Source organism: Leiobunum rupestre, chromosome 6 (assembly GCF_980474605.1).
Source record: "Leiobunum rupestre chromosome 6, qqLeiRupe1.1.hap1, whole genome shotgun sequence".
NCBI lineage: Eukaryota > Metazoa > Arthropoda > Arachnida > Opiliones > Sclerosomatidae > Leiobunum > Leiobunum rupestre.
In genome coordinates, this window is record NC_143389.1 from 44,926,648 (window position 1) to 44,952,342 (window position 25,695).

The following is a 25,695-nucleotide window of genomic DNA, read 5'->3' on the forward strand; positions in this document are numbered from 1 at the left end:
ATTATGTATGTGCATGAAAAATTTTAGCGTCAGTTTCGTCTTGGTAAGAAATGCAGTCAAAATACGCTCCCATAATGCGCGGTGGTGGTGCGACGCACGAGAACGCTTACGAAGAGTGTACCCGCGCAAATTTTGGTTGAAAGTTATTTATTTTTTAAATATACTTTGTTAGTTTACGTACTAGGCATAGCTATGTATGCTGAAATAGATTATGACCGCGAAATATCCTACAAAAATTACAACAGGTAACTTTATTCCAAAGATATAATATCTGACATTGTTTATTCTCCCTTGATAATTAATAGTGTTATCCTGTAAACTTTAAATTAATGGATACGTTATGATAATATTTTTAAGTTGAAAATTTTTCTTTCGTGTTTTCAGAATGTCAAAACTTAAATAATTTTTTACCGGGCATTAAACAATCTTTAATAAACTGACACACTGACATCAATTATATTTTTGACCCTTTAAATTTCCAGGTTATCTTAAAAAGGCATAAAGGCTGGTTTTCACTAGGGCCAAAACGCTACAACGGTGAGAGTCGACGCAAAAATATTGCATTGGCCTAACGGGGATTTTTTTTTACGCTGACGCCCACCGTCGTGGCGATTTTGCTCTAGTGAAAACCAGCCCTAAAGCCCCATTTTCATGCTCGCTGGTAGCTGGTAAAAATCGTCAAAATCCGCTTCAGCTATACACTTTTTCACTTTCCGCGTCGATCGGTTTCAAACAGATATTTTAGCTTTATTTTCACGCTTGCGAGTGGCGGAAGCGAATTTTGACGATTTTTATCCGCTACCAGCGAGCATGAAAATGGGGCTTTAAGCTCGTATCTGGCCGAGAAAAACTTTTTTTTTAAATGAGAATACGTCGATTAGATTAGCGATATCAGTTAGGGCAATTTCGATCGTTTAAGGGAGTTGGCAAAAGGAAAGTCAACTCGGTTATTAAGGACATGGTTTCGGGCATTATTAAAAACTTGGTAACGGTAGTTCGCTATCACTTTTGCCTCTTTACGGTCGATGTTACGCGCGAAAGGTTTCTTTAGCTCGCGGATGATAACGAACGGGCAAATTGGTAAAGTACTTTACTGGAACGACTAAAACTTAAAATGCATTTCAAACTATCGTTCAAGGTTCGAAATCGGCCTGTTTATATCATTTTTACTTTTCACCGTTGTAATTTTATTTTCTGGTTTTAATATTTTTTTTGTCGGGGAGAGGTTGCGTAATACTTTTACTTTGAGGTCAAACGCGTTAGTTTTAAAAAATATGGTTTAAAAAAAAGTACAACTACGTTAAAACGTATTAGTTTTTAGATCTTTCAATGGCCCACGGTGAAATAAATCTATTCCGCGTTATTATAAACGTCTTCAAGCTATAAATTTCTAAATAGTGAAATTTTAGAAATCACACTAAAGTCATTACTTTTTTCAATCGGCCTGCCAGGTCTTACCCGGAGGATGTATTAAATTTATTAAGTATGGAATTTTTCTTTTTCTTTAGCGGCTTCGATTCTCAACTGGGAAAACGAGGGATGTCCCCTCATAGACGAGACGTTGAAATGAGAGCCGGCTCCAGATATTCAAATGGTTATAGCTCGGGTGAGTGGACGCGTTTATTCTTTATAAGATTTCGAGGTAATACCAGAATACCTCTTAATGGGGTTTGTTATCAACTTCTGGTAGTACTTTTTTTTCAGCATATAATATATCTCATACTGGTAATTCTAATCGCTTGAAACGTGCCAATAGGAATTATCAAGCTGGTTTTCCAAAAAATTTACATTATCAGGCTGACTAATACATCCTGTTTCATATTTTGACAGACACTTAAAAACGTAAATGTAAAATGTTTCCTGCGATTTAAATTCTACCGTAGCGCCATCTAAAAGTCCGACTTCAAATTAAATATTATCAGAGTAAAAAAGAAAAAAGTCAGTCTTTTAATCACTGCCTATTGCGCTACCTTAGACCAAAAGTCAAACAAGTCTAAAACCCCCATTTTGAGAAAAAAAGTTTAATTTTACATCTATAATAATTGCAATAATAATCTAATAATTGAGATATACTAAAAAGAATATAAAAGCAAAATTAAAAATTGAGAAATTGGTCAGTTCAATGTAAAAACACTCTGCTTCTTATTTTCTCGACTTGCTTGACTCTTACGAAGAAAAATTTTAAATCTTTTCATTTAAATTTTCCGTTTCTACCGAAACGAGTCTGGGTGGCGTTACAGCTATAGCTTCTCCGAGGTAGAAGTCATAACGTTTTTTCTTAAATAAACTTACCAAATATAAGCAAACGATGCAATAATTATATTAAAATGCGAGTTGCATTATTTCTGAATTCCAAAATTTACGAATAGCGATGAAGAAAATCTAATAGCGTCTGCTATTAAAGCAAACGCTATTAGCCAAAGAGGGCGTAGCGATAGTTTTTGGTCGCAATATTCGCAGCATTTTACTTAAACATTTTTATGTTTCCTTTTACCACTGCCTCCTCAGTGTTCGTACAGAACCTGGATAAGACAGGGATCTGTATACTGGAGGAAAAAAGTCAGGGATTTAAATAATTTCATAGGTAGTCACGGATTTTAATTAGTAAACCAAACCACCTTATTAACAAAGAATTTTTTACCTAAAATAATAATAATGTCCAAAAATATAAACAAAAAGGTCAGGATATTGGCAAAAATTGATCAGGGATAACTGGAAAAGTCAGGGATTTTAGATCAGAAATTTCCATAGGGACCCTGCTCCTATATTTTATAAAATATAGGAGCCTGTGCTTTTACGCATGTATTCAAAGCTTGACATATCTTATAAACCACTGATTAAATCATACGTAACGTATGCTTTTAGACTTATATAGTAAAGGAAAATAAAGTATTTCTATGAGTATCAAGTAATCTACTATAAATGTTAGCGTATTATTCCATGGGTATAGCGCTTCTTCACACGCAAGTTTTATTTTTACCAAAAGTTACATAATTCCAATAAGTATAACAACAAAAATTATTACGTTAAAGAGTAAGTTAATCACAGAGACCCTAGTGTCTAAATATGCCCAAGGCAAAATATACTACTATCAGGTACGACACTATACAACTCAGTTTGGTTGCAAATCAAAGTAGAAACTGGCCGAGAGTGTTAGTGTTTAAAAAATGTTCGGTAAGAAAATTTATCAGTTAAACAGTGGGAAGTGTCATACTTATTGACAGTGCCTTTCTAAGGGGCTGAAGAGTAATTTCAGCCTAACTTCGCCCATTATTATTATTATTGATGAGTGGGGAGAAGGGCCGATAGATATGCCCATTCATGCACTTCAACCAGTGATAAATTGTGCAACCTCAAACATTGACTTAAAAAGTCTAATATCTGACACAAAATGGAGAATCCATTTGGCCAGCATGTTATAGAAATCAGAGGTTTCCAACTGATGCATACCAAGATGCTCGAAACTTTGGGCCCTGTAATAATCGCACCTACAAAGTACATGAGAGGAAGTTTCCTCCTCAACCTGACAAGCCCTACAGATTGGATCATCATTGATTCCAATCAAATAAAGATGTCTGTTAAGTAGGCAGTGGCCTGTTAGTAGGCCAACGACCTAACTGATATGGGACTTAGGGAAAGAGAGCAACTTTTTTGCTCTCTGCCTAGAGGGGCCCGAGAAACTCTTTAGCCTGCCATTGACCATCCATCTCTAGTCAAAGCTGGCGTTGACGGTCAGTCATAGAATTTGAGGTAAGGCCGCGCACTATGCTAGAGTGTATAGGAACGGCAGGTTCAGGACCAAAGAACCCAGCCTCTGCCCCCTTCTTGGCCAAGAGCTAAATTTCACCCATGCTTTTTCCAAAGTTGCAACTTACGCCACTGTTTAAATTTCCTAACATCGTGTAAAAGGCGTCACTGTGATGCCAGCGAGATGACAAAAAGGGGTCCAGTTCTATTTTCCCCACATGAAGGCAAAGCCTCTTAATTCCCCAGCTGGTGTCTTCAAGCGCAAAAAAAAGACAGTTTTTACAACCCTTTTTTTGGACTTTTGTTATCTTACCTCCTGCTGGCATTAAAAATGTTTTACAGCACCACTCCTGTCTTTTTCTCCATATTCACATCAAAGCTGATGCATAAGGAATTGATAAAACGAGCGACAAAAATATAACTCGTGCAGCGACCACATTACGTTACTCAAATTTTGAGTTTCGCTGAAATCTCACAATAAAAGTTTGCGGGTGATGAATAGGAAGTGCCGTACTTTAAAAATTTCAGATTTAAAGCCTGCTTTCCTTATTTCATACTCTCTTAGATCAACAGAGTGATTCGAATGATGAGGGTCCTACTTTTCTGTTGGAACATTTAGCAACCTTTTCGGTTGGCCAACAACATGGTATGAGAAATCAAGTAATTTAAAGGGCCACAATAGCATTTGAATTTAAAACATTTTCCCGCGTCAGCTTGTCAAATAAAGCTGGAAAAATTATAGAATATGATTGGTTGGTTCTCCCATCACCATGTTCAAAACTGGAAGAGCTATTCAATTTCCTCCCAGATGGTTTCAAAAGCCAATGTGACCCTTTAAATTTAGTTGATATTGTGTGAAAGATCATAAAATTTTAATTTTTTTTAAGGTTTGGTGGCTCCTAAAGATGGTCTCAAGAGATTACTTCTTATGGAGAAGTCCAATGGTATTTGGACCCAAAAAATGCAGCTTCGCCTTGAAAAGAAATGGGTTGTTATCATAGATTATGAAAATGGGGTAAGATTTTCAAAACTTTCTGGTAATTGTCCATTATTAAAAGAGACTAATTGGGTTTTGTAGGACGTAGTTGAGAGGTTTCCCATGTCATTAATCAGCGAACCGACGGCATATACCAGTAATGACCCTCGGGAACTTTACAACAATATCCTCATATACATAGTTAGGGAAGATCCAAAAAATAAAAATCAAACTCCAGCTGAAATGCACATTTTCCAATGTGTCAGAGTCTCTGTAAGTTTCCTAAATTTGATAATTTGAATTCTCCAATGTATATTCACTTTCATTCATTTTTTAGGCTCAAGAAGTTGTGGATGAAATGAAAATGTTCATCAGTGGTAAATGGAAACCAGGATATAGGGATGCTCGTCGTATTTTACCTCCGCCTAATAATACGCCACCTGAAACACCAACAAATGGTATTCCATCACCCAGTGTAAATGTTAGAGAACAGGTTAATATGTTTAATGCCACCGCTGCATCTGTGGGCCCACCTCACGGTATTGAACTGTAACTTGACATTCTTACTAGAAGATTACTCAAAACCCTCTTTTTTTTTTTTCAGCTGTTCTACACAGAGCTGGCAGTAGTCATGGTAACAGGCCCGACAGGGCAACTATTTATCCCAGGGAAACCTCGAATGATGAAACTAGTTCAACTGGTAGTGACAAATATGAACGTGATGTTGTAAGAACATAAATTTTTCATGAAACATAAGCCTACTTCATTAACAAAGTATTTACATGTCTGAAATTGAACTCTTAGGCTATTCTGAATCATTGCTTCGACGATATCGAAAGGTTTATAGCTAGGTTACAACATGCGGCAGCCGCTTATAAAGAGCTAGAAAGACGCCGTAAAACTAGAAAAACCAAAAAGAAAGATATGGGAGGTAAAAAAATGGGCTGAACTATTTTGTCTTAATTTAGATTCTGAAAAGGGTTAATAATAGTTTTGCATCTTTAACAGATGGAATGCTTAGCATGCGAGCCAAACCACCTCCAGAAAAAGAATTTGTAGACATACTTCAAAAGTTCAAGTTGTCTTTCAACTTGCTGGCCAAACTAAAAAGTCACATTCACGACCCTAATGCTCCTGAATTGATCCATTTTTTGTTCACGCCACTGGCACTTATAGTAGACGCAGCTAGGGACTCTAACTACGGCCCCAATTTAGCTTCCAAAGTGGTTACCCCTTTGCTCACGAGAGACGCTATTGATTTGCTTCTCAATTGTTGTACGTCCAAAGAGAGTGATCTCTGGCATAGTCTAGGAGATCCCTGGTCAATTCCAAGGTAAAGATAGGCACATTGTTTGGTTTCAACAAAAATCAACAAATGTTTTCAAAACTTATCAGGGAATCTTGGAAAGGCTTCCAAGGCAGCTATCACCCAGTTTTCTCAGATGGTTGGGCGCCCGAGTATCCTTTTGGTGAAGAGAGAGAACGGGCTGAGGTTACTGCTGCCGCTGCTGCTTCAGAGGCTCAAAGAGTTTACAGAGATAAAATTAGAAGAGCGCAGGAAGAGGTAAAATATTATAGCATTTTCCTGCTTAAAATAAGATTTTCAGTGAATGGGTTACCCTATTGTACACCTGAAACTCAGGGGTGTATTAACGCAATAGGCAAACAAGGTAATGGTCTAACCCACCTAATCCTGAAGATGGCCAGACTCGAGGTTAGCCACCAAAATCCTTCTAGGTCTATAGTCGCCAAAACTGTTAATGCACCCCTGCTCGAACTTTACATTTCTCTTTCATGGATTTCATGAGACTTTCCCTATTTCTCTTCTCTCTGGTTAAATTTTGGCTTTTATCAAATCCTTTCTTAATCTTCGAATAATGCACTAACAAAAAGGCTGAAATGAGGAACTACAGAGTCTCTACTCAACAGGAAAAAGATAGTCGCTATGGCAGTGAATATTATTACAGTAGTGAAAGACCAGTCACTCCTGATAGAATGCATCCCCAAGCTTACGATAACAACCAGTACGACGCCCATCCTATGGAATTGGGGCGCAGAGAAGCTTTTCAAGAGAGGTTAGTTTCTTGGATTAAAAATTTTGATTCCATGTGGAGACTTCAAATCCTTTGTCTACCGTAACAGGAATCGAAGGTCTCCACCATCCGAATTTAGTACAGATTCCATAGATAGAATGGACCCTAGAAATGATCCTCAACACCAGTTTGAGTTGCAACAGCAACAGTGGGCTGAAGACTTAAAAGCTCGTGGAGCTAAGGTTGTGCAAGTTATGTATCCAAGGACTGCTAATAACGATAAAGAATTATCTGTAATCAGGGGAGAAGTATTGGAGGTATATATTTTGTTTTAGCTATAAATTTATCAACCTCCGTAAAATTTACAATACTGTTAATTTCACTCAGATTTTAGATGACAGCCGTAAATGGTGGAAAGCTCGCAACATTAGAGGTCAGGTAGCTCATGTTCCCCACACAATAGTGTCTTCTTGTTCAGGACCTGGAGGAGGAGAGGAAGATATTTTTAACAACCCTTTGTACGCTTCCCGAGGTCCTTCTAGGGATCATTATTACAGCCCTGTAATTATATTTTAATTTATCTAATATTGATACAACCCAAAATAAAACAAAGGTGCGTTTTTAGAGTGACTCTCCGAGCGGTAGAGATGACAGCAGCCCCAGTGGTCATCCTTCAACTGCAGACCATCCTCACAGGCCTTCGACAATTCCTGCACCTGTGCCAGCATCGGCCGACTGGGTCCGCCGAGAAAGGCAGGGTAAAAAAGGTGAATTCCGTTATTTCTGAACACCCTGTGCATCCATTCAAAATCCCACCCACCCTGCTCTATACATATATAAATATATACACAGAAAAATTTAATTTTTTTGGAACATTTTGTTTTGTCGCAAGTGTCCACTTTTCCAATTTTTATATTTCTCCTTCAAACTATTTACAGAGAAAAATCGCGGCGCATTTTAATGTGCTTGAGCGTAGTGTTGTCAAACAAATGGTAGTTTTTTCCGAACAAAGACGTTTTATTAGTCAGCATTTGGCATGTTCGTTATGTAAGCATGATTAATTTAATACGCAAAGATTTGGACCAAGTGGTGCTAAAACTTAAAGCACCCAGCACCAATTTATTTTATTGGAAGAGCCAGTTGATGTTTTGAAAATTTATATACTTATTTTTTTACACCAATTAAGTAGACTTAAACTTTTTTGAGTAGCTTAAAAATGATAATTTTTAATTATTTAAACTCCAAAACGTAACTCGTTTTAAGTCTAGGCATTGTTTGTAAATATAATTTTTGTGCTGTAAATGCTTATTTAATATCTTTAAAAATCAGTCCCCCTTTTGATCGCCAATAACTGTTTTAGCATTTTTTGACGAAAAGTAAGGCATTCTTAGTTTCTATGTATGTGTACTTATAGAATTATATTATTGTTTTAAAGTTGCTCACTGTTAAGGATAAAGCAGGTATATTCCTATTTGTTTGAAACCCCTTGAAAGTCTTCCGAAAGTTATTTCTTCCCCAATAACTAGAAGACAGGCTATTGTAATTTAATTTCCATTACTTAATTTTTTTTATATAGTACATGTATGATAAGTACTGACAATAAATTTCTTATAGAATATATTTTTATTTTCCCCTAATCTGGTCAGTTACGTCGTCTCAATTCATGGATTTGGTTTAATGTTATTGCGTTTGACATTAAAATTTTTATAACCCAGAAATTGCCAATTATTTTATATGGCAAATTATCATTTAATTTTTGGGATTGTTTTAATTGGTAGAAACCAAATTGTTTCTTTAAAGATACGGGGGTGGTCCTTAATATGTGCCTAGATTGCCTTTTGTTATTTTTTGTATGATTTTTTTAAGCTGTTGTAGCTGCCATCCTAATAAAATGAAGATTGTTTTTAGTTTAGCTTTTTTTTGGTATTTGCTTATAGAACATTATGACTGGCTTGTAGGATTTTTCCTTTGTCGCAATCCTTTTTTCTATATTGTTACGTTTTGTTCGTCGTATGTTCTAACTTGGTCTTCATTATTAATATTTTTCATTTTCTTTACTAACAATTCTACGGTGTTGGTCTTTCTCTTTTCTTAACAGAACCTATTAACAACCACAGGCCTAAACAATACGAGACCAATAATAACCATAGTAAGTTTGACCGAATCAATGTAATTCTATTGAGTTATAAATGGAGTGAATTGGAGGATGTGCCATTTATTAGATAGTAAAGAAGATTTTCCAGCTCCTCCGCCTTCTTTCTTGAAGCCAAAATATAACTCTGAACAACAGCCTTCACCGCCACCGGCACCCCCTGTTCCTCCTCCTCCCCCGTCTCCACCTCCTAAAGGTAGGCAAAACTTATTACGCTTAACTAACCATTTCACCACTAAAAAGAATTTAACAAAGTAGTACTGCATTAGTTTCAATTTAAGTTATACTTCTAACTGTACTTTAGTATCATCTTTGAAACCTACAAAGCCTTTGAAAGGCATTCAAAAACCACCAAAGAAATTTGAAGAGCCTGCTGAACCAGTTAGTTTGTTTCATGAAGAGTTGAAAGAAAGAGTTACTCTTCGTCCCAAATCGAAAAACCCATGGGGCGTTAGAAAAGAACACTTAAATGGAAGTTATTTGACGCCGGAATCCTCGGTTGATGAAGTTCAAGACTGGCTTACAGAAAAAGGGTTTAGCACTAGGTTAGCCTCGTATAACCATTTTTCCTAGAATTATATATTCAGACTTTTTAAAGTAAATTCTGTCAACTCTACAGGGCTTCTAAAGCTTGCCACGATTTAACGGGCTTAATGATATTTGCCCTAACGAGAAATCAGCTAGAGAAAGCTTTAGGATCTGAAGAAGGTCCCAGACTACATAGCCATTTAACTGTACAGAAAAATATATGCGGGGTAAAAACTCATTTGGAAGTTAATTTTCATAAATCTTTAAAATGTGTGAAAAGAAAATTGTTTTGCTTTCAGTTCAAGTCTTTCAAAGAACATGAATTAAACTCAATTTTAGAGGAAAGAAGAAGAAAAGTTGAAAATAAGAAAGAAAAAGAAGCTTCCATGAATAAATCCTTTTCCCCTCTACCACCCCAGAGTCCCCAAGAAATGGTTGCATCAATGAATCTTAGTTCCGAAGGTCAATATAAATTTGAACAAATATAATATTTTGAATTTAATTAATCAGTTTTATTCACAATAGATGAAGATAATTTACCAGATGTAAATGTTGCCAGTAAAACACTGAGAGTATTACTTCGTGATCAAAGGCGAAAAATAATGGATTCTCGCAATATCGAGATGTAAATGGGACTGACTTTTTTTGGTACAAAGTTTTTATAAAAAAGTACTTTTTTTTTTAATTTTCAATGCCCATTTATAATTTATAACTATAGATAAAACATTCCATGAACTAGTCGGGTTCAAATAATTTTGAAGATGCCAAATAATTATATTTAATTACAAGAGAAGCGAATTATTTGAGTCTTAGCTTTTTTTTATATCTAGTCTTATTTCAAAGAAAACCCATTTGGTTTAAATTACTATTTTTAAAGAGCATTCCTCTGAATTTTAGTCTTCATAAATGATTTTTTTTGTAAATATTGTAGTATTATGTGAGAAAACTTTCTAAAGGAGTTTACTAAACCAAAAAGTACTTAGTATCAGTAGTATCAGTGATTTTAGATTTTTAAGCCCCCAAAATCTTATACATATGTAGTATCAGTCAGCTTCATATTACAGAGACAGAGTTATCTGCAGATTAAGCGCAAGGTGTGTGAAATTTGAAATTTCGTGTAAATGACACTGACTGTTATTTAAATATCAGAAAAGATGCCAATTACTTTGGACTGTATTTGTAGTTTTATAGAGAAGTTTCCATAGATTTTAATGAGTGTTTTAAACATGTATTTGTTGGAACATAACTCTCAGCAGAAATTAGATTTCTCGAGCGCAAATGATTTCTCAAACTCATATGATACAAGCTATCATGCCTTAAAAATCAAACTGCCATCGCCTTGGAATAACAAATAAAAAATAGCCTTGTTTTTCTATTAGAACTCAAGCAGGGAACATTTACGGAGACAAAGAGTAATATTTAAGGCATTTAGCTCGGGTTTAATATTATGACAGATTAATAAAACCTAAAATAATTCAGAATAATTCTGATATGTACTTAAAATTTATAACTAATAATATTGTTAAAAATCTACACAATATCAACTTTGTATACATTTTTTGTGGTATTTGTATCCTGGTCTTATATCAAAGGTACCTAACTAAATATACCCTCGTGTAGAGCTTAGATTTAACATATACAAGGACCAATTTGTAAAATTTGGATTTTATAATTATATACTGTAGGCTATAGATTTATTTATAATTTTTATAAGATCAAACTTTTTAGTTCGAAATATAATTTTTCCCCATATAATAACTACAGTTAATATAACATTCCAGGGTTTTTTAAACTTTTTTTACTGTTTATTATAAAACTATCAGTCGTTATTAAAGTTGAAAGTTTTACATATATGTCAATTTTATTTAAACAACAATTTAACTTAAAGAAAATATTGAAAAGCTGACGGAAACGAGTCAAGGGGTGGCGCAGCATGGACAGTGTTTATGGGCACAGCCAACTTTGATCACGTGCTGTTCGCGCTACAGCGGCCAACACATTCGTCGAAATTCCGCGAGCAAGGATTTTCCCCTGTAAACTGTACTAGGGTTGTTAATTTTCCGGAAAAATAAAATGCGGAAAATTTTCCGCAAATCGGAAAAATAAAAAATTTAAACATAATTTACTTTTCAAGGGTTTTTAATGTTTTAAACTTTTTATCGATTTAAAATGACTAATATCACTAAACATACTAAAAAACATTAATAGTGTTACATTTCAACCAGTTTAAACTAGTCTATAGGTTTAGTTTTACTTTTAGATTAGAAAAAATGAGGTGAAAATGCCGCTTTATTTAAATTTGCAAACAATATATTAGACAAATCATGAAATGAAAACGTTTTTAATATTTTTCGGAAAAATACGCAAAATTTTCCGGAAAAAAGGCCTCGGTAATTTTCCGGAAAACTTTCCGACTTACAACACTAAACTGTACTATAACGTGTTGGAGTTCAGTGCCACGCTCGGTTGTTATATCGACTTCAATGTAAAAACTATTCTAAAAATAATAATCCGCTAGGGGCGCTCACGTCATACACATCTTTTGCTCATAGGTTAACACAGAAACGTCAACGAATGAGAAGGCCGCTGTAGCGCGAGAGATCAAAGTTGGCCGTGCTATGGGCGCAGCGCCGGGTTCTCCGAGGTTTCGACTATGATCTAGCGCTTGCTACCGATAAATTAAAAAGTCATAAGAACGTTTTTTCTTAAATAATCTTAACAAAATACAAGCAAACGATGCAAAAAAACTATATTAAAATGCAAGTATCACGATACCTAGGAGCAACAAACACGAGGAGAACGCTACCCGTCAAAAGTCGTCTGTTTTCTTGTGTACAATTTTCATTGGTAGACCGGGTAGACGCTTCAGCGCCTGCTGCCGTCGGAAGGGGAAAATTCGGAAATCGTCTTTCCCTCCGCCTGTAAAACATTACTTCAGCGTAGGGTGCGCTTAGACTATATCGAGTAGCTTCCACAAGCCTTCCTAGCGACGGGTGGCAAAGAGTTAGTTTAATGGGGTTTTACCCCCAGATTCCGAAAACGTGTATACACCCTAACTAAACTAACTCCTTGCCGCCCCTCGCTAGGAAGGTTTGTGGAAGCTATTCGATATAGTCTAAACGCACCCTACCAAACAAGAGGCGCTATACTCCCTTTAAGGTTCGTTCAATGAAATTTGTACACAACCCTGCGTTAACGTGTTTAAAGGCTAGATGCGTTCTCCTTGTGTTTGTTGCTCCTAGATGATACAATCACCTAAAGGTCAGGTATAATATAGTCCATGATACAATCAAATTTTCGAATAGCGTCTGCTTTAGCCGTTACCTATCTAGTTTTGAATGGCGAACCAAAGAGGGAGTAGCGATAGTTTTCGGTCGCGAATAGACTAATGCGTTTTCCATTTGACTGCTCTAGATCGCTCTGATCAACATTTTGGGTTCCATTTGCGTGCTTGGATCTGCTCCGATCAAGTTTCGCGCGATCCATTTCCCGCTCTCGGGTGCTCCGATATCGCCCAAAACCGATTTCGACAGATCAACGGATCGAGATCGGGGCCAATTTTTGCGTGTTCCTCTGAGATTTTTTGGCAAAATGGCAGATCGAGACGCTAAAATTCAAATTACTAGCAGACGAAAAACAAGAAAGCGTGGGAATATGTTAATGGAATGTTCCATTTGCAGTTTTATTCTAGTCGATTGGGAGCGAATCTCGAGCAATCAAATGGAAAACGCTATAAGTCTTACATCGTTGGCTTATATTTTGATAAATTTATTTAAAAAAACTGTTGTTACATGACTTTTTAATTTGACTGTTGCAGACATAGATATAAGAAATGTATATAAAGGTCTAGATAAATTTCGGGGCGTTTAAGCTTAACATAAAATACGGAATTGACACCTAGCAGACACCGAGGAAGGCACGTGACCAAGGAGACGACCCGAGGTGATATTCACCGATTTTGTTCCAAGTCGGGTATAATGTACAGCTCCGTGTAACTTCAAAAACCTGCAAGGGAAAAGAAACGTATATAAAGGTCTAGATAAAATATTTCCAAGGGAGTGAATACGGAGGTGACAGCTAGCAGAAAAGCGTAATTTCTGCAGGCTATCCTTATAACGCACTATCTATCGGTAAGAAAGCTCGTGCTATCGTCGCGAGAGCCATTGTCTCCTGCTTAAAAATTATACTAAAAGTCACCAACAGATGGCAGTAGCCCCGCCAGGGATTTTATGCACGTAGGCCAGCCTTGGAAATAAGGTTTTATTTTAAACTGGTCCTTAAGACCAGTGACCCCCTAACATATGAATTATTAAACTGGTCCTTATGACCAGTGACCCCCTAGCTTATGAATTATTAAACTGGTCTTATATAAAATGTTCTAATGTCATTTATAAGCCTAAAAAACCTATACTACATGTTTAGAAGTTATATTATGTTGGTAACATTAACTTTACACGTATTCAAAATAGTTAACTTTATTTTATGAGTACCACAAGAGTAGTACAATATAGTACTATCTCACCTAAGACTACTACCATAGCCTAGAAGACCCTCGTAATTTACCGGATTATCTCTCTTTCTCTTGGCCCCGTAACTCCAGAGTCTCCGGTCCGTTACCGCGTAGCCAGGTAGCCTACCGTACTCCAGGGAAAGTGAGACTAGAGGATTGAGGGTTTGAGGCCAGAGGGGGGTTAGACAGTTCGACTCGTTCGAGAGATGCGAGCGAAGGGACTCTACATAAAACCTGGAAGGACGTTAGTATACGTACTAACAGATAAAACCTCGACGTGCGGCCGCGGCGGTAGTAAGCGGAGTCGCTGTACATATAAATCCAGTGAATAGGGAAATCAAAATTGATATAAACCTTAAATTAATAGGTCATCTCCTATTATTTGGAATTTTTAAACTGGTCACCTTCTGTTTTTTTGTTATTATTTCGAATTAATAAACTGGGCACGGTGACCAGTGACCCCCCAAATTTTGAATAAAGAAACTGGTCTGAGCAATTAATTAACTGGTCTTTGACCACCTGACCACCGTTATTTCCAAGGCTGACGTAGGCCCAGCCTGAATTAGAGGCCCCATCTATAATGTTTATTTAAAAAATTCCCGAGTTTCAAGGATTTTTTTATTTAAATGTTTTAAATTTTGACATGATTTCTATTTTCCCATTGAATTTTTTAAAGGCATTTTAATCAAGGAATGACACTCTTCGATTAGTTTTTTTTTTCAAATTCGTCGACTACTAACTTTGGTTTTTCTTTTAAACAATTCGACAAATCACGATTTATCGACAGTGTAGCCAGATTTGAAAGTCTAAATTCTCCCATAGTTGTCCGTAGACGTGTTTCAATTCTTTTGAGTGAACTGAAACTTCTTTCTGAGATTGTATTTGCCACAGGAATGCAAGAAACAATTTTGTAGTATTTCACTAGGTCGGGGAACCCATCTGCCATTTTAATTAAATAGTGGAAGCAGTCGATTACGCTGGTAAATTTCTTGGGGATAATAAAATTTCTGGCTATTTTAATTTGGCTTTTTAACGAATTCAGGTCGAATTGAAACCGATTATAAGTGTTACAATGGGTTACGATATCGTTTTCGTTAAGAAAGTTTTCCGAGTTAGGGTCAGGCGCCATTATACCTTTGAATAAGCCAGAGTTTTCCAATAGTCGAATTTTCATTTCTGAAATAAATTTATCAACTAATTCGAAATAGGTGGGCCTCAACTGGTCAATCAGGGTTTTTGCTTCCGTTTCCCTGCTACCCGTTGTACTCGTTACCACACTATGTTTTAATCTCTTGTTAGGGATTATTTTACGTTTCCGTAAAGCTATCGGTTCGCTGTTACGATCAGGTATTGCAATAAAAGCAGATTCTGCGATTTTAGTAGCTTCTACCCAAATTAAATCAAAACGTTCCGAGTTCCTACATTCTTCTAAGGTCTTAACGGTAGCTTGGCAAATGGCAACGGCTTCCGTTAAAATAACTTTCAAACTTTGCAAGTATTCCGATAGGGAATTCGTTACGCCTAATACTTCGTCTAGTGCGACAATTAATATTAAGTTGTTAAAGTTATGTAATTGGGATATATACCCACGACACTCAGCAGCTTCCTCTGGTTTTCCGTTTTCAATTAGATTCTCTAACGTTAAAACTACGGAATCGAGTCTATTTCTAAAATAACTAACACCTTTTTAGTTCCACATCTATATGTATATATAGAGTGGGACTATTGATTTCGTTAGAATGTTGTGAAGTGTCGTCGTCGTCCACATTTGCAACATCTTCCATATCTTTTGAACGGGGTGACATAACCCCACCGTTTTTTCTAAGAATGCTTAATATGGTTGCCACTATCTGCACAACCAAGTTTCACGGGTTAAATTTAGTTAGCGGCGCTTTGCCAGACCCTTCTATCCTACCCCCCTTAGTTACTTCTAAAAAAAATACGCAGCCTTGCAATTTTGGTTACGATTGACTTTTAAATTTCGTTTAAGTTTTAATCTATATAACCGCTATACCTCTACAATGTGCGCCCGTTTCAGCTCTGTCGTGGAAACAGGGGGCGCAAAAGCCCCCCTTTTCCGATTGTGAGCGTTGATTTACGCACGCTGATTATTACCCAACTGAGTGACTTAAAAATTTAATTTCTTTTTTAAATTACGTATTTATTTTAGCTCTAACGGTTTGCCAGGTTTCGGTGCCCTAGGAAAATTAGGGGCCCTTGACGTTCGTTTTTGCCTTACGCAGAGTGCGTGATTTACGTCTCGAAGCCGCGTATGGCCAGAAGAAATAAATAAGTGTGACACTTAGAGTGCGTAATTTACGTATCGAAGCCGCGTATGGCCAGAAGTAACAAATAAGTGTGACACTTGCTTATCATAGCCGTGGATGGCCAGAAGTAACAAATAAGTGTGACACTACTTATCGAAGCCATGTATGACCAGAAGTAACAAATAAGTGTGACACTCACTTATCGAAGCCGTGTATTGCCAACGCTATTCGCGTGCGATTTTAGGTATAAATTTGAAACTTGATGAAGTTATTAGGATGGGTATTGCGGATATTTTACCAGAATTAATTTTAATTTAACCAAGGCTTAGCATGCTTTGGCCTAATTTTAACGATATTCACGTGCGGTCTGAGGTATAACTTTGAAACTTGAAATAGTTATCAGGGTTGGTATTCTGGATATTTTACCAGAATTAATTTTAATTTAACCAAGGCTTAGCATGCTTTGGCTTAATTTTATCGCTATTCGCGTGCGGTTTGAGGAATATCTTTGAAACTTGATTTAGTTATTAGGATGGTCATTGCTGATATTTTACCAGACTTAATTTTAATTTAACCAAGGCTTAGCATGCTTTGGCCTAATTTTAACGCTATTCGCGTGCGGTTTGAGGAATATCTTTGAAACTTGATTTAGTTATTAGGATGGTCATTGCTGATATTTTACCAGACTTAATTTTAATTTAACCAAGGCTTAGCATGCTTTGGCCTAATTTTAACGCTATTCGCGTGCGGTTTGAGGAATATCTTTGAAACTTGATTTAGTTATTAGGATGGTCATTGCTGATATTTTACCAGACTTAATTTTAATTTAACCAAGGCTTAGCATGCTTTGGCCTAATTTTAACGCTATTCGCGTGCGGTTTGAGGTATAACTTTGAAACTTGATATAGTTATCAGGGTTCGTATTGCGGATATTTTACCAGACTTAATTTTAATTTAACCAAGGCTTAGCTTGTTTTGGTCTACTTTTAACTCTATTCGCGTGCAATTTGAGGTATGACTTTGAAACTGGATGTAGTTATTAGGATGGTCATTGCTGATATTTTACCAGACTTAATTTTAATTTAACCAAGGCTTAGCTTGTTTTGGCCTAATTTTAACGCTATTCGCGTGCGATTTGAGGTATAACTTTGAAACTGGATGTAGTTATTAGGATGGTCATTGCTGATATTTTACCAGACTTAATTGTAATTTAACCAAGGCTTAGCTTGTTTTGGCCTAATTTTAACGCTATTCGCGTGCGATTTGAAACTTGATGTAGGTATTAGGATAGGTATTGCGGATATTTTACCAGACTTAATTTTAAATTAACGAAGGCTTAGCATTTTTAAGCAGTCTTGACTGGATTTGAGATACGGGGCTCAAACTTTTTATACATTTAAGAAGCTGAAGTCTGACCCTATGTTTAACTCTTTTAACGCGCGCCAAGGGTTAGTGAGCGTATGCGAATTTTCTTCGTAGTTCCTAGTGGATTTGAGATACGGAGCTCAAACTTACAATACAGATAAAGAAGCTTACGTCTGACGTAATGCTTAACCTTTTGACACGCGCCAAGGCTTAGAGAATAATTAATTAATTCATCCATGTGGAACTAATATTACGGCCTTGGCCGACTTGTTTTTTACTCCACCACCGAGTGTCGCAGCTTTGTGGCATTTTAAGTATCTCATAGCCCAGATCTTTTTGGGAGTTTTCAAAATATTCGCTTCTAATAACCGAATTGCTTTGAAAATTGTATATGGCCTGAACCAAACCAAGTAGTTCCCTAACTGCCAATATTTTGGAGCAACAGTCAACTAAAACTAAATTTAAGCGGTGCGCGTAGCAATGCACGTACGGACAATGTCCGCCTACTGCCTCTTCTACTTTCACCCTCACTACTTTTACGTGTCCGCTCATTACACTTGCCCCGTCATATGTCTGTCCAACGCAATTCTCCAGTTTTAAACCACCCTCTGTCAAAAGATTTATAATTGCCAAGCTGATATTCTCAGAATCGAACTTATGTAAATCAGTGAAACCTAGAAATCTTTCTACGACACCTATTTCTATTCTAGTATATCGAATACAAACGCTTAGCTGCTCCACCCCTGCATTGTCTCGGGTTTCATCGGCAATTACAGAGTAAAACCCACCGGATTCGATGACCTCTTCGACAATCATTTTCCTTACTAAATTTGCACAAATGTCAATTATTTCATTTTGTACAGTGCTGTGAATATATTTTGCATTATTGGGCATACTCTCGCATTTGGCTTTCAAATCAGGACATTTTTTTTTCAGAAGTTCTAAAATTTCAATAAAATTTCCTGTTTCCAATTTTATCGGCAGATGTATTCCCCTGAAGTGCTAAATCTTGTTGAGAACATAAAATTATGACTTCCACGTGTGCAGATAATACCTCTCTATTTCTAATTACGTCAAGTCTATGGTGGCCATTAACCTGACACGCTATTGATCCACGAGATTTTAATTCAATGTAGTCTAAATACATTCTATAGGCTAGTTGGTGGGAAGAGTTATTCGAAGTGAAATGTTTTTCGAATTTTTTCGCCATATTTTTCCAATCCGAAAATCCGTTCACAAATCCAGTATTTCTACTGACTAGAAAATGACGGCAACAAAAGCAGTAAACTGAATTTTTTGCAACTGAATACTCAAGCATTCGATATTTGTCGTACCAAGAAGAAATGAAACCACGATTTTTACCACCCATTAAAGTTTTAGGAAAAGGATTGAGTTTAGGCTGAACTGGAAGGCAATCTTTATCTAAACTAATATCCAATTCGTGTAAGCGCACTTCTGTTAAATTAGTTAAATCTTGCACATCGGCAAATATAGTAGGGTTTCTAATAATTTCGACGTTTGGAAGAACCTCAGAAATATTACCACCTTCGAATTCTAAACCCTCTTTATTTCCCAAGCTTTCCCCGGGACTATCATTATGACTCTTGCCTGACGATTTCTATGGCACGCCATCCAGGACAAAATTCTCAAAAAATATAGGGCTACATTTTAAAAATATAGGCCTACCTTGTTTTAAAATATAGGCCTACCTTGTTTTAAAATATAGGCCTACCTTGTTTTAAAATATAGGCCTACCTTGTTTTAAAATATAGGCCTACCTTATTTACAAATATAGGCCCACCTTGTTTACAAATATAGGCCTACCTTGTTTACAAATATAGGACTACCTTGTTTACAAATATAGGACTACCTTGTTTACAAATATAGGACTACCTTGTTTACAAATATAGGACTACCTTGTTTACAAATATAGGACTACCTTGTTTACAAATATAGGACTACCTTGTTTACAAATATAGGACTACCTTGTTTACAAATATAGGACTACCTTCTTTAAAAATATGGGGTTGTCTTTTCGGTCGCTCAAAGCGGCACATCGCAAAATCTCAGAATATAATAAACTATAGTAAGATTCTACTATAGTGTCACTATTTAAGGATAAATTGTTGCAGAAGTATATAATATTCACAAAAGTCTTCATCTCCGAGGCTGCACTCGAAAATAACGGAGGTGTACAATATTACAACATGAAATTTAAAATTTACTGTTAATTGTACTTAATATTTCTCGCGTCTAGAACAGGTTTTTACTTGCAGCCTCGCTACGTTTACAGGAAAAAATACCTGTAATTTTACAGAAATTTTCCTGGTAATATTGTACACCTCCGTTATTTTCGAGTGGACTTTTGTGAATATTATATACTTCTGCAACAATTTATCCTTAAATAGTGCCACTATAGTAGAATCCTACTATAGTTTATTATATTCTGAGATTTTACGACCGAAAAGACAACCCCATAATTTTAAAGAAGGTAGGCCTATATTTTTAAAGAAGGTAAGCCTATATTTTTAAACAAGGTAAGCCTATATTTTTAAACAAGGTAGGCCTATATTTTTAAACAAGGTAAGCCTATATTTTTAAACAAGGTAGGCCTATATTTTTAAACAAGGTAGGCCTATATTTTTAAACAAGGTAGGCCTATATTTTTAAACAAGGTAAGCCTATATTTTTAAACAAGGTAGGCCTATATTTTTAAACAAGGTAGGCCTATATTTTTAAACAAGGTAGGCCTATCTTTCTAAAAGGTAGCCGTATATTTCTAAAGGTAGGCCTATATTTCTAAAAGGTAGCGCTACATTTCTTAAAGGTAGGCCTATATTTCTAAAAGGTAGCGCTACATTTCTTAAAGGTAGCCCTATATTTTTTGAGAATTTTGTCCTGGATGTCGTGCCATAGATTTCAAAAAACGTTCCATCGCGCCTTTCTGACTACTAACAACACCATCTTCTCTCTTGCGCTTCTGGCGTTTTTGGGCCCCAGATAAACACTTTCGGGTGCTCATATTTTAAAACTTCATTTAAAACCTATTCTAAACGAAGCTTGTAATAGCTTAGTAGTCTCGAAAAGACTGTTTGGATAAAGCAGAGCTATAGTATAATAGCTAATTAGGTTTCAAAAAGGCAGTGGGAAAATCAGCTATAAATAGCAAATTAGCCTTGAAAAAGGCTGTTTGGAAAATTAAGCTACAAATAGCTTATTAGCCTTGAAAAAGGCTGTTTGGAAAATCAGCTATAAACAGCAAATTAGCCTTGAAAAAGGCTGTTTGGAAAATTAAGCTACAATAGCTTATTAGCCTTGAAAAGGACTGTTTGGAAAATTAAGCTACAATAGTTTATTAGCCTTGAAAAAGGCTGTTTGGAAAATTAAGCTACAATAGCTTATTAGTAGAGCATAGCTAGAGGATAGCGCCGCCGATCAAACGCCGCCGCCGCCGATTATTTAGATAACGCCGAAACGCCGCCGCCGATAAATTTAATAACGGCGGCGCCGCCGCCGCCGCCGCCGCCGAAACATTTTGATTTCGCTGCCGAATTAATTTCCATTATTAAAGTATAATAATTGCGTTTTTAGTTCGAAATTCGAACTACATAGATTTTTCTATTGGTAGTGCTACGATTTCCGCGCACACAAACAATTTTCTGCACCAGAAAGCTGGGATCGAAACGAAAACGGCTTTGGAGTTGCCTAGCCTCGTACAGAAACGTATCAGCTCTATTCAGCAATAACTAGTCTATTATATTTTAAAAATTTCTTTGATACAAAGATAAAACAATTTGTGATAATAGACGCGCCTTCCCAATCGACCGCCATGACCTTACAGTCTACGGGGAGTGTGATGAAAAAACCGGTTTTTAACAGTTTAAGTTCTAGCCGAACCATTTTTCAACGGCGGCGGCGGGAACGATAATTAGTTCGGCGGCGGCGTGGCGCGCCGATTTGCAGGAAATAATCGGCGGCGGCGGCGCCTAAGGGAAAAAACTGTCCCCCCCCCCCTCAGAAATAGCGCCAGCCTGTTAATAGACCGCTAGAACTTAAACTGTTAAAACGAGAAAGAGGTAACTTTGGTTACATACTATCATATGTAACTTATTTAATCATAGGTGTGCCAGAAATAACTTTTTCTCAATGAGACCTTGTTGCAAGGATATGACGTAATTGACGTCACTTCCCAGTCGATGACGGTTTTATCGTCATCAAAAGTAGTTCTGGTGGGGAGGTAAGGAAGTTAAAACCAGTTTTACGCGACGTTAGTGCTGTATTTTCTTTGGTGGCTGTGAAACAAGGTCTCATTTAAATTTTTAATACAGAGATGTTAAACAGAGGCACACTTATGAGTAACTATGTTACATATGATACTATTAAACTAAAACATTCACGCTAGTAATAACAATACTGTACTTATTTACTACCATTTCACTATTCACTCTTTTTAGAAACGTTTACTGTTCGCCGCCGTTATCGTACAGACAACCAACAAGCCAGCCCTCTACAGCAGTAATTTTATCCCTCCAAAACCGGTTTTTTCATCACACTCCCCGTAGACTGTAAGGTCATGGCGGTCGATTGGGAAGGCGCGTCTATTATCACAAATTGTTTTATATTTGTATCAAAGAAATTTTTAAAATATAATAGACTAGTTATTGCTGAATAGAGCTGATACGTTTCTGTACGAGGCTAGGCAACTCCAAAGCCGTTTTCGTTTCTCTCTCTCCGATCCCAGCTTTCTGGTGCAGAAAATTGTTTGTGTGCGCGGAAATCGTAGCACTACCAATAGAAAAATCTATGTAGTTCCAATTTCGAACTAAAAACGCAATTATTATACTTTAATAATGGAAATTAATTTGGCGGCGAAATCAAAATGTTTCGGCGGCGGCGGCGGCGGCGCCGCCGCCGTTATTAAATTTATCGGCGGCGGCGTTTCGGCGTTATCTAAATAATCGGCGGCGGCGGCGTTTGATCGGCGGCGCTATCCTCTACCATAAGTTAATGATACCTCTAAGTACACAAATAAGCCCTTTCAAGGAGGAATCTTTGTCCAGAAAATGTGATGTCAAATCTTGTCTCTCCGATTCCCGCGAAAATGAAAGATTTGAAAAATATCTCTGACCCAGCGCCGCTGTGCGGTCGAGAATGAAACTATATTGGGAGGGGCTACTTTTACTAGTCGTACCTTAGTGGGGGTGCCTTAGCGGGATGGAGGGGGAGAGGGAGAGAGTTCATTCGTTATAATTTCAGTCACATGAGAGAAATAAACCAATAGCAAAAAAAACGTTTTTCTGCCTCTGCGGGGGGAACGAATTTTCTAAGGGAATATCGAAATTTACCTCTTTTGGGGAAGTTCAAGCTAGCCTTGCACCAAACAGGATTAAAGAAACGTAAGCTTCGGCAGTTCCAAGTGTATGTTGAGGCTGCTTTGATACGCAGTACGGAGAGACATAGGTCGATTTGGACAAGCATTTCCGCCATAGGCAGCATAGCCATTTGTGTACTTAGAGGTATCATTAACTTATGCCTCTACTTATTAGCCCTGAAAAAGGCTGTTGAAAAATCAACTATTAAATCTAGTTAAATTCTGGCCAAAAGAGACTCGAAATTGAGAACTATCTTGCTCAGGAGACGAAAACGAAATGACGATTGACGAAACGCGAGGCCCTAATCACTGACGGACCCCGTTCGATGGTCACTGAAATCACGTGACTTCGCAAAAGAGGGAAAAAGGGGAAACCCAAATTCCTCAATATTTGAAAGAATAACCCCTTCCTATCAAAGCAATAGGCTTGGGCTTTACCTCTACTGGAACGAGTTTTGGCAATCCCCCCCTCCGGTCCTCTTCACTGACGTCGTCAAATTCCAAGAAACTAAATGTCTTTGTTGTGTGTATTGTAGCTTCTCACTGACACCGAGGAAAAAAGACAAGTGTCCCTGCACTTTGCGGCCTAGCATGACGTATTTCCCCCTCCCGGCGTCACCATCTCTTATCAGTCAATTCAAAAGAAAAAGTTTTTTCAAGGGGAAAATCTATAATCACGGACAGCGTTGCCAACCGTACTCTAATTATAGTACATTTCGATAAAATTAACTTTCGATTTTCTTCGTTTCCAATCTGTTATATTTCTCTAAAAATGGAAATATCAAATCTTATTTTACAAACTAGTAACTAAAAATATTGAGGGTTATAATAGGCACCGTTTCAAAAATTTAGAGGCCCCCAAAGTAGGCCTACACTTTTTCAACGTAGGCACGTGCCTACTTGTGCCTATTGCTGGCGGGGAGCCTGACAGATGGTGTCTAAAGACTTCCGCCTGCGGAAAGGTCAAGCACTTAGTACTAAAATGCTAAGAGAGCTCGCGCTCTTGGTCACGTGCCTTCCTCGGTGTCTGCTAGGTGTCAATTCCGTATTTTATGTTAGGCTTAGACGCCCCGAAATTCGTTTTGCCATGGAAACCGAAAACGTTTTTGACAACATGATTTGGAATTATTTCCATTGAAAATAACATGGGACTCTGAAGTATTTTAAGGGTCCCCCAATTGACCAAATTGCATTTAAACTTGATTAAATTAAATTTTTAAAATCAATTTAAATTTTTTTTAACGTTTTTGAAATTTTAAAAAAATTTCATTTTTTAAAAGGCTTCACCATAGAAATCGGATAACAAACTAGAACGCTTAATCGAATGGCTGACAAGGTACCAATTAGATTCTTGGCTAAAACGACAGTAACGCCATCTGCGCTGCCTAAAGAGGCGCGCTCGCGCGTAACTTGGTTATAAGGTTTCCCCCACCCCATTGAAATTAATGTAAAGTTGGCGATAATTAAACGTTAATTAACCTACCAAATGATATAAGAAATATTCCACTGACAATTTTTCCCGTTTATATGAACTTAAATGTAATATAAAATCGTCTTGAAAAATCGTTTATCGCTTTCAAAGATAATTTAAACTCGTACCCTAGATTCGAATACTGAGAGCTTTCACATTAGCCGCGTTCACACTAGACACTTTGGAACCGTTTTTAAGTTTGTGTTGTCAACGCGCGTATTAGAAAGAAAAATGAGGTTTTAGAAAGTAGGTTGTAATTCGGAACGATATTAATACTTTTCACGAATTTTGTCATCGGTGAATTATAAATATGACTTGAAATAAGTTTCAAGGTTAATTTAAAAGCAAGTTTCATAACTTTTCATCCATTGGTTCGTTCAGAATGTATCTTTAAAGTAGACGAAAATTTTAAGGCGCGGAATCTTGCCCAGTCTTAAGCCTCGGTTTAATCTACTGCGTATTTTGAAACGGAAAAACCCGATTACTATCGTTAAATCTTGGTTAAATGATGGCGAACGCTCCTTGTAATAAGAAACAAATAACGAAATACGTTCTAAGCTTATTTAACGCCAAAAATTCCACGTATTTCGTTATTTGTTTCGTATTAAAAATATAATATTATTAATCCAAGATTTAACAAAAGTAATCGGGTTTTTCCGTTTCAAAATACGCGCGTTGACAACGGAAACTTATTATATTATTAATGTTAATAATTTTAATATTATTTTTGAACGTTATAAAGCAATAAACGGTTTTTCAAGAGGATTTTATATTACATTTAAGTTCATATAAACGGGAAAATTTGTATGTTGAATCAAAGATAATCTAGACTACGTACGGGTTGAATATTTCTTATATCATTTGGTAGGTTGATTCGCTCGCGTTCTACATGTAGAACAGTCTCATCGGTGTCGTGTTTTCTTTTCAAAGCATTGATAGTGGTCTTTTGGATTTATTCCTTACGGCAGGCAATATGAACTTAAATTGAAGTGACCCATTATTCCGACTTTCCCATCATTTTGTCTCACACATCCTTTACAATAGCTTCATTTTCAAGCGATTTATTGCAAAAATAACAAGAGTTAGCTGGGTGGAAAATTTTAAACGCGGTTACATGAAGAGCGGCGGATGCGTTTTAAGTCAACGGAGGCGCAAAGTTGTAAGACGCGTTTCGGGTACAACGTTAAAACCGCGAATACGACACAACGATTGCTCGTATGTAAAATGTTCATAGAACATTTTTTGTGGGAAATAGACGGACCCTAATGTTCACAA

The 25,695-nt window shown here is 36.8% G+C and overlaps 1 protein-coding gene across 9 annotated transcripts in view; it reads left to right on the top strand.

Annotated features, from left to right (window-relative positions):
* The window catches only part of LOC149941127 (epidermal growth factor receptor kinase substrate 8-like), a 54,044-nt gene extending 42,788 nt beyond the window's left edge, over positions 1-11,256 (top strand). For 5 of the 9 annotated variants that reach the window (XM_090180097.1, XM_090180098.1, XM_090180096.1 and 2 more), the window contains 19 exons: positions 1,509-1,606; positions 4,313-4,393; positions 4,635-4,762; positions 4,826-4,996; positions 5,061-5,262; positions 5,328-5,449; positions 5,528-5,654; positions 5,732-6,056; positions 6,119-6,287; positions 6,617-6,798; positions 6,866-7,073; positions 7,144-7,317; positions 7,382-7,523; positions 8,855-8,905; positions 8,979-9,104; positions 9,213-9,453; positions 9,528-9,663; positions 9,736-9,898; positions 9,962-11,253. In XM_090180097.1, coding sequence (XP_090036223.1) covers positions 1,509-1,606; positions 4,313-4,393; positions 4,635-4,762; positions 4,826-4,996; positions 5,061-5,262; positions 5,328-5,449; positions 5,528-5,654; positions 5,732-6,056; positions 6,119-6,287; positions 6,617-6,798; positions 6,866-7,073; positions 7,144-7,317; positions 7,382-7,523; positions 8,855-8,905; positions 8,979-9,104; positions 9,213-9,453; positions 9,528-9,663; positions 9,736-9,898; positions 9,962-10,065 — 2,950 coding nt within the window. In that variant the 3' untranslated portion in view covers positions 10,066-11,253. Of the gene's footprint in view, positions 1-991; positions 1,139-1,508; positions 1,607-4,312; positions 4,394-4,634; positions 4,763-4,825; positions 4,997-5,060; positions 5,263-5,327; positions 5,450-5,527; positions 5,655-5,731; positions 6,057-6,118; positions 6,288-6,616; positions 6,799-6,865; positions 7,074-7,143; positions 7,318-7,381; positions 7,524-8,854; positions 8,906-8,978; positions 9,105-9,212; positions 9,454-9,527; positions 9,664-9,735; positions 9,899-9,961 lie in introns of those variants that run through there. The other 4 variants (XM_090180103.1, XM_090180101.1, XM_090180094.1 and 1 more) reach the window with 4 other exon arrangements.
* Positions 11,257-25,695: the final 14,439 nt, after the last annotated feature.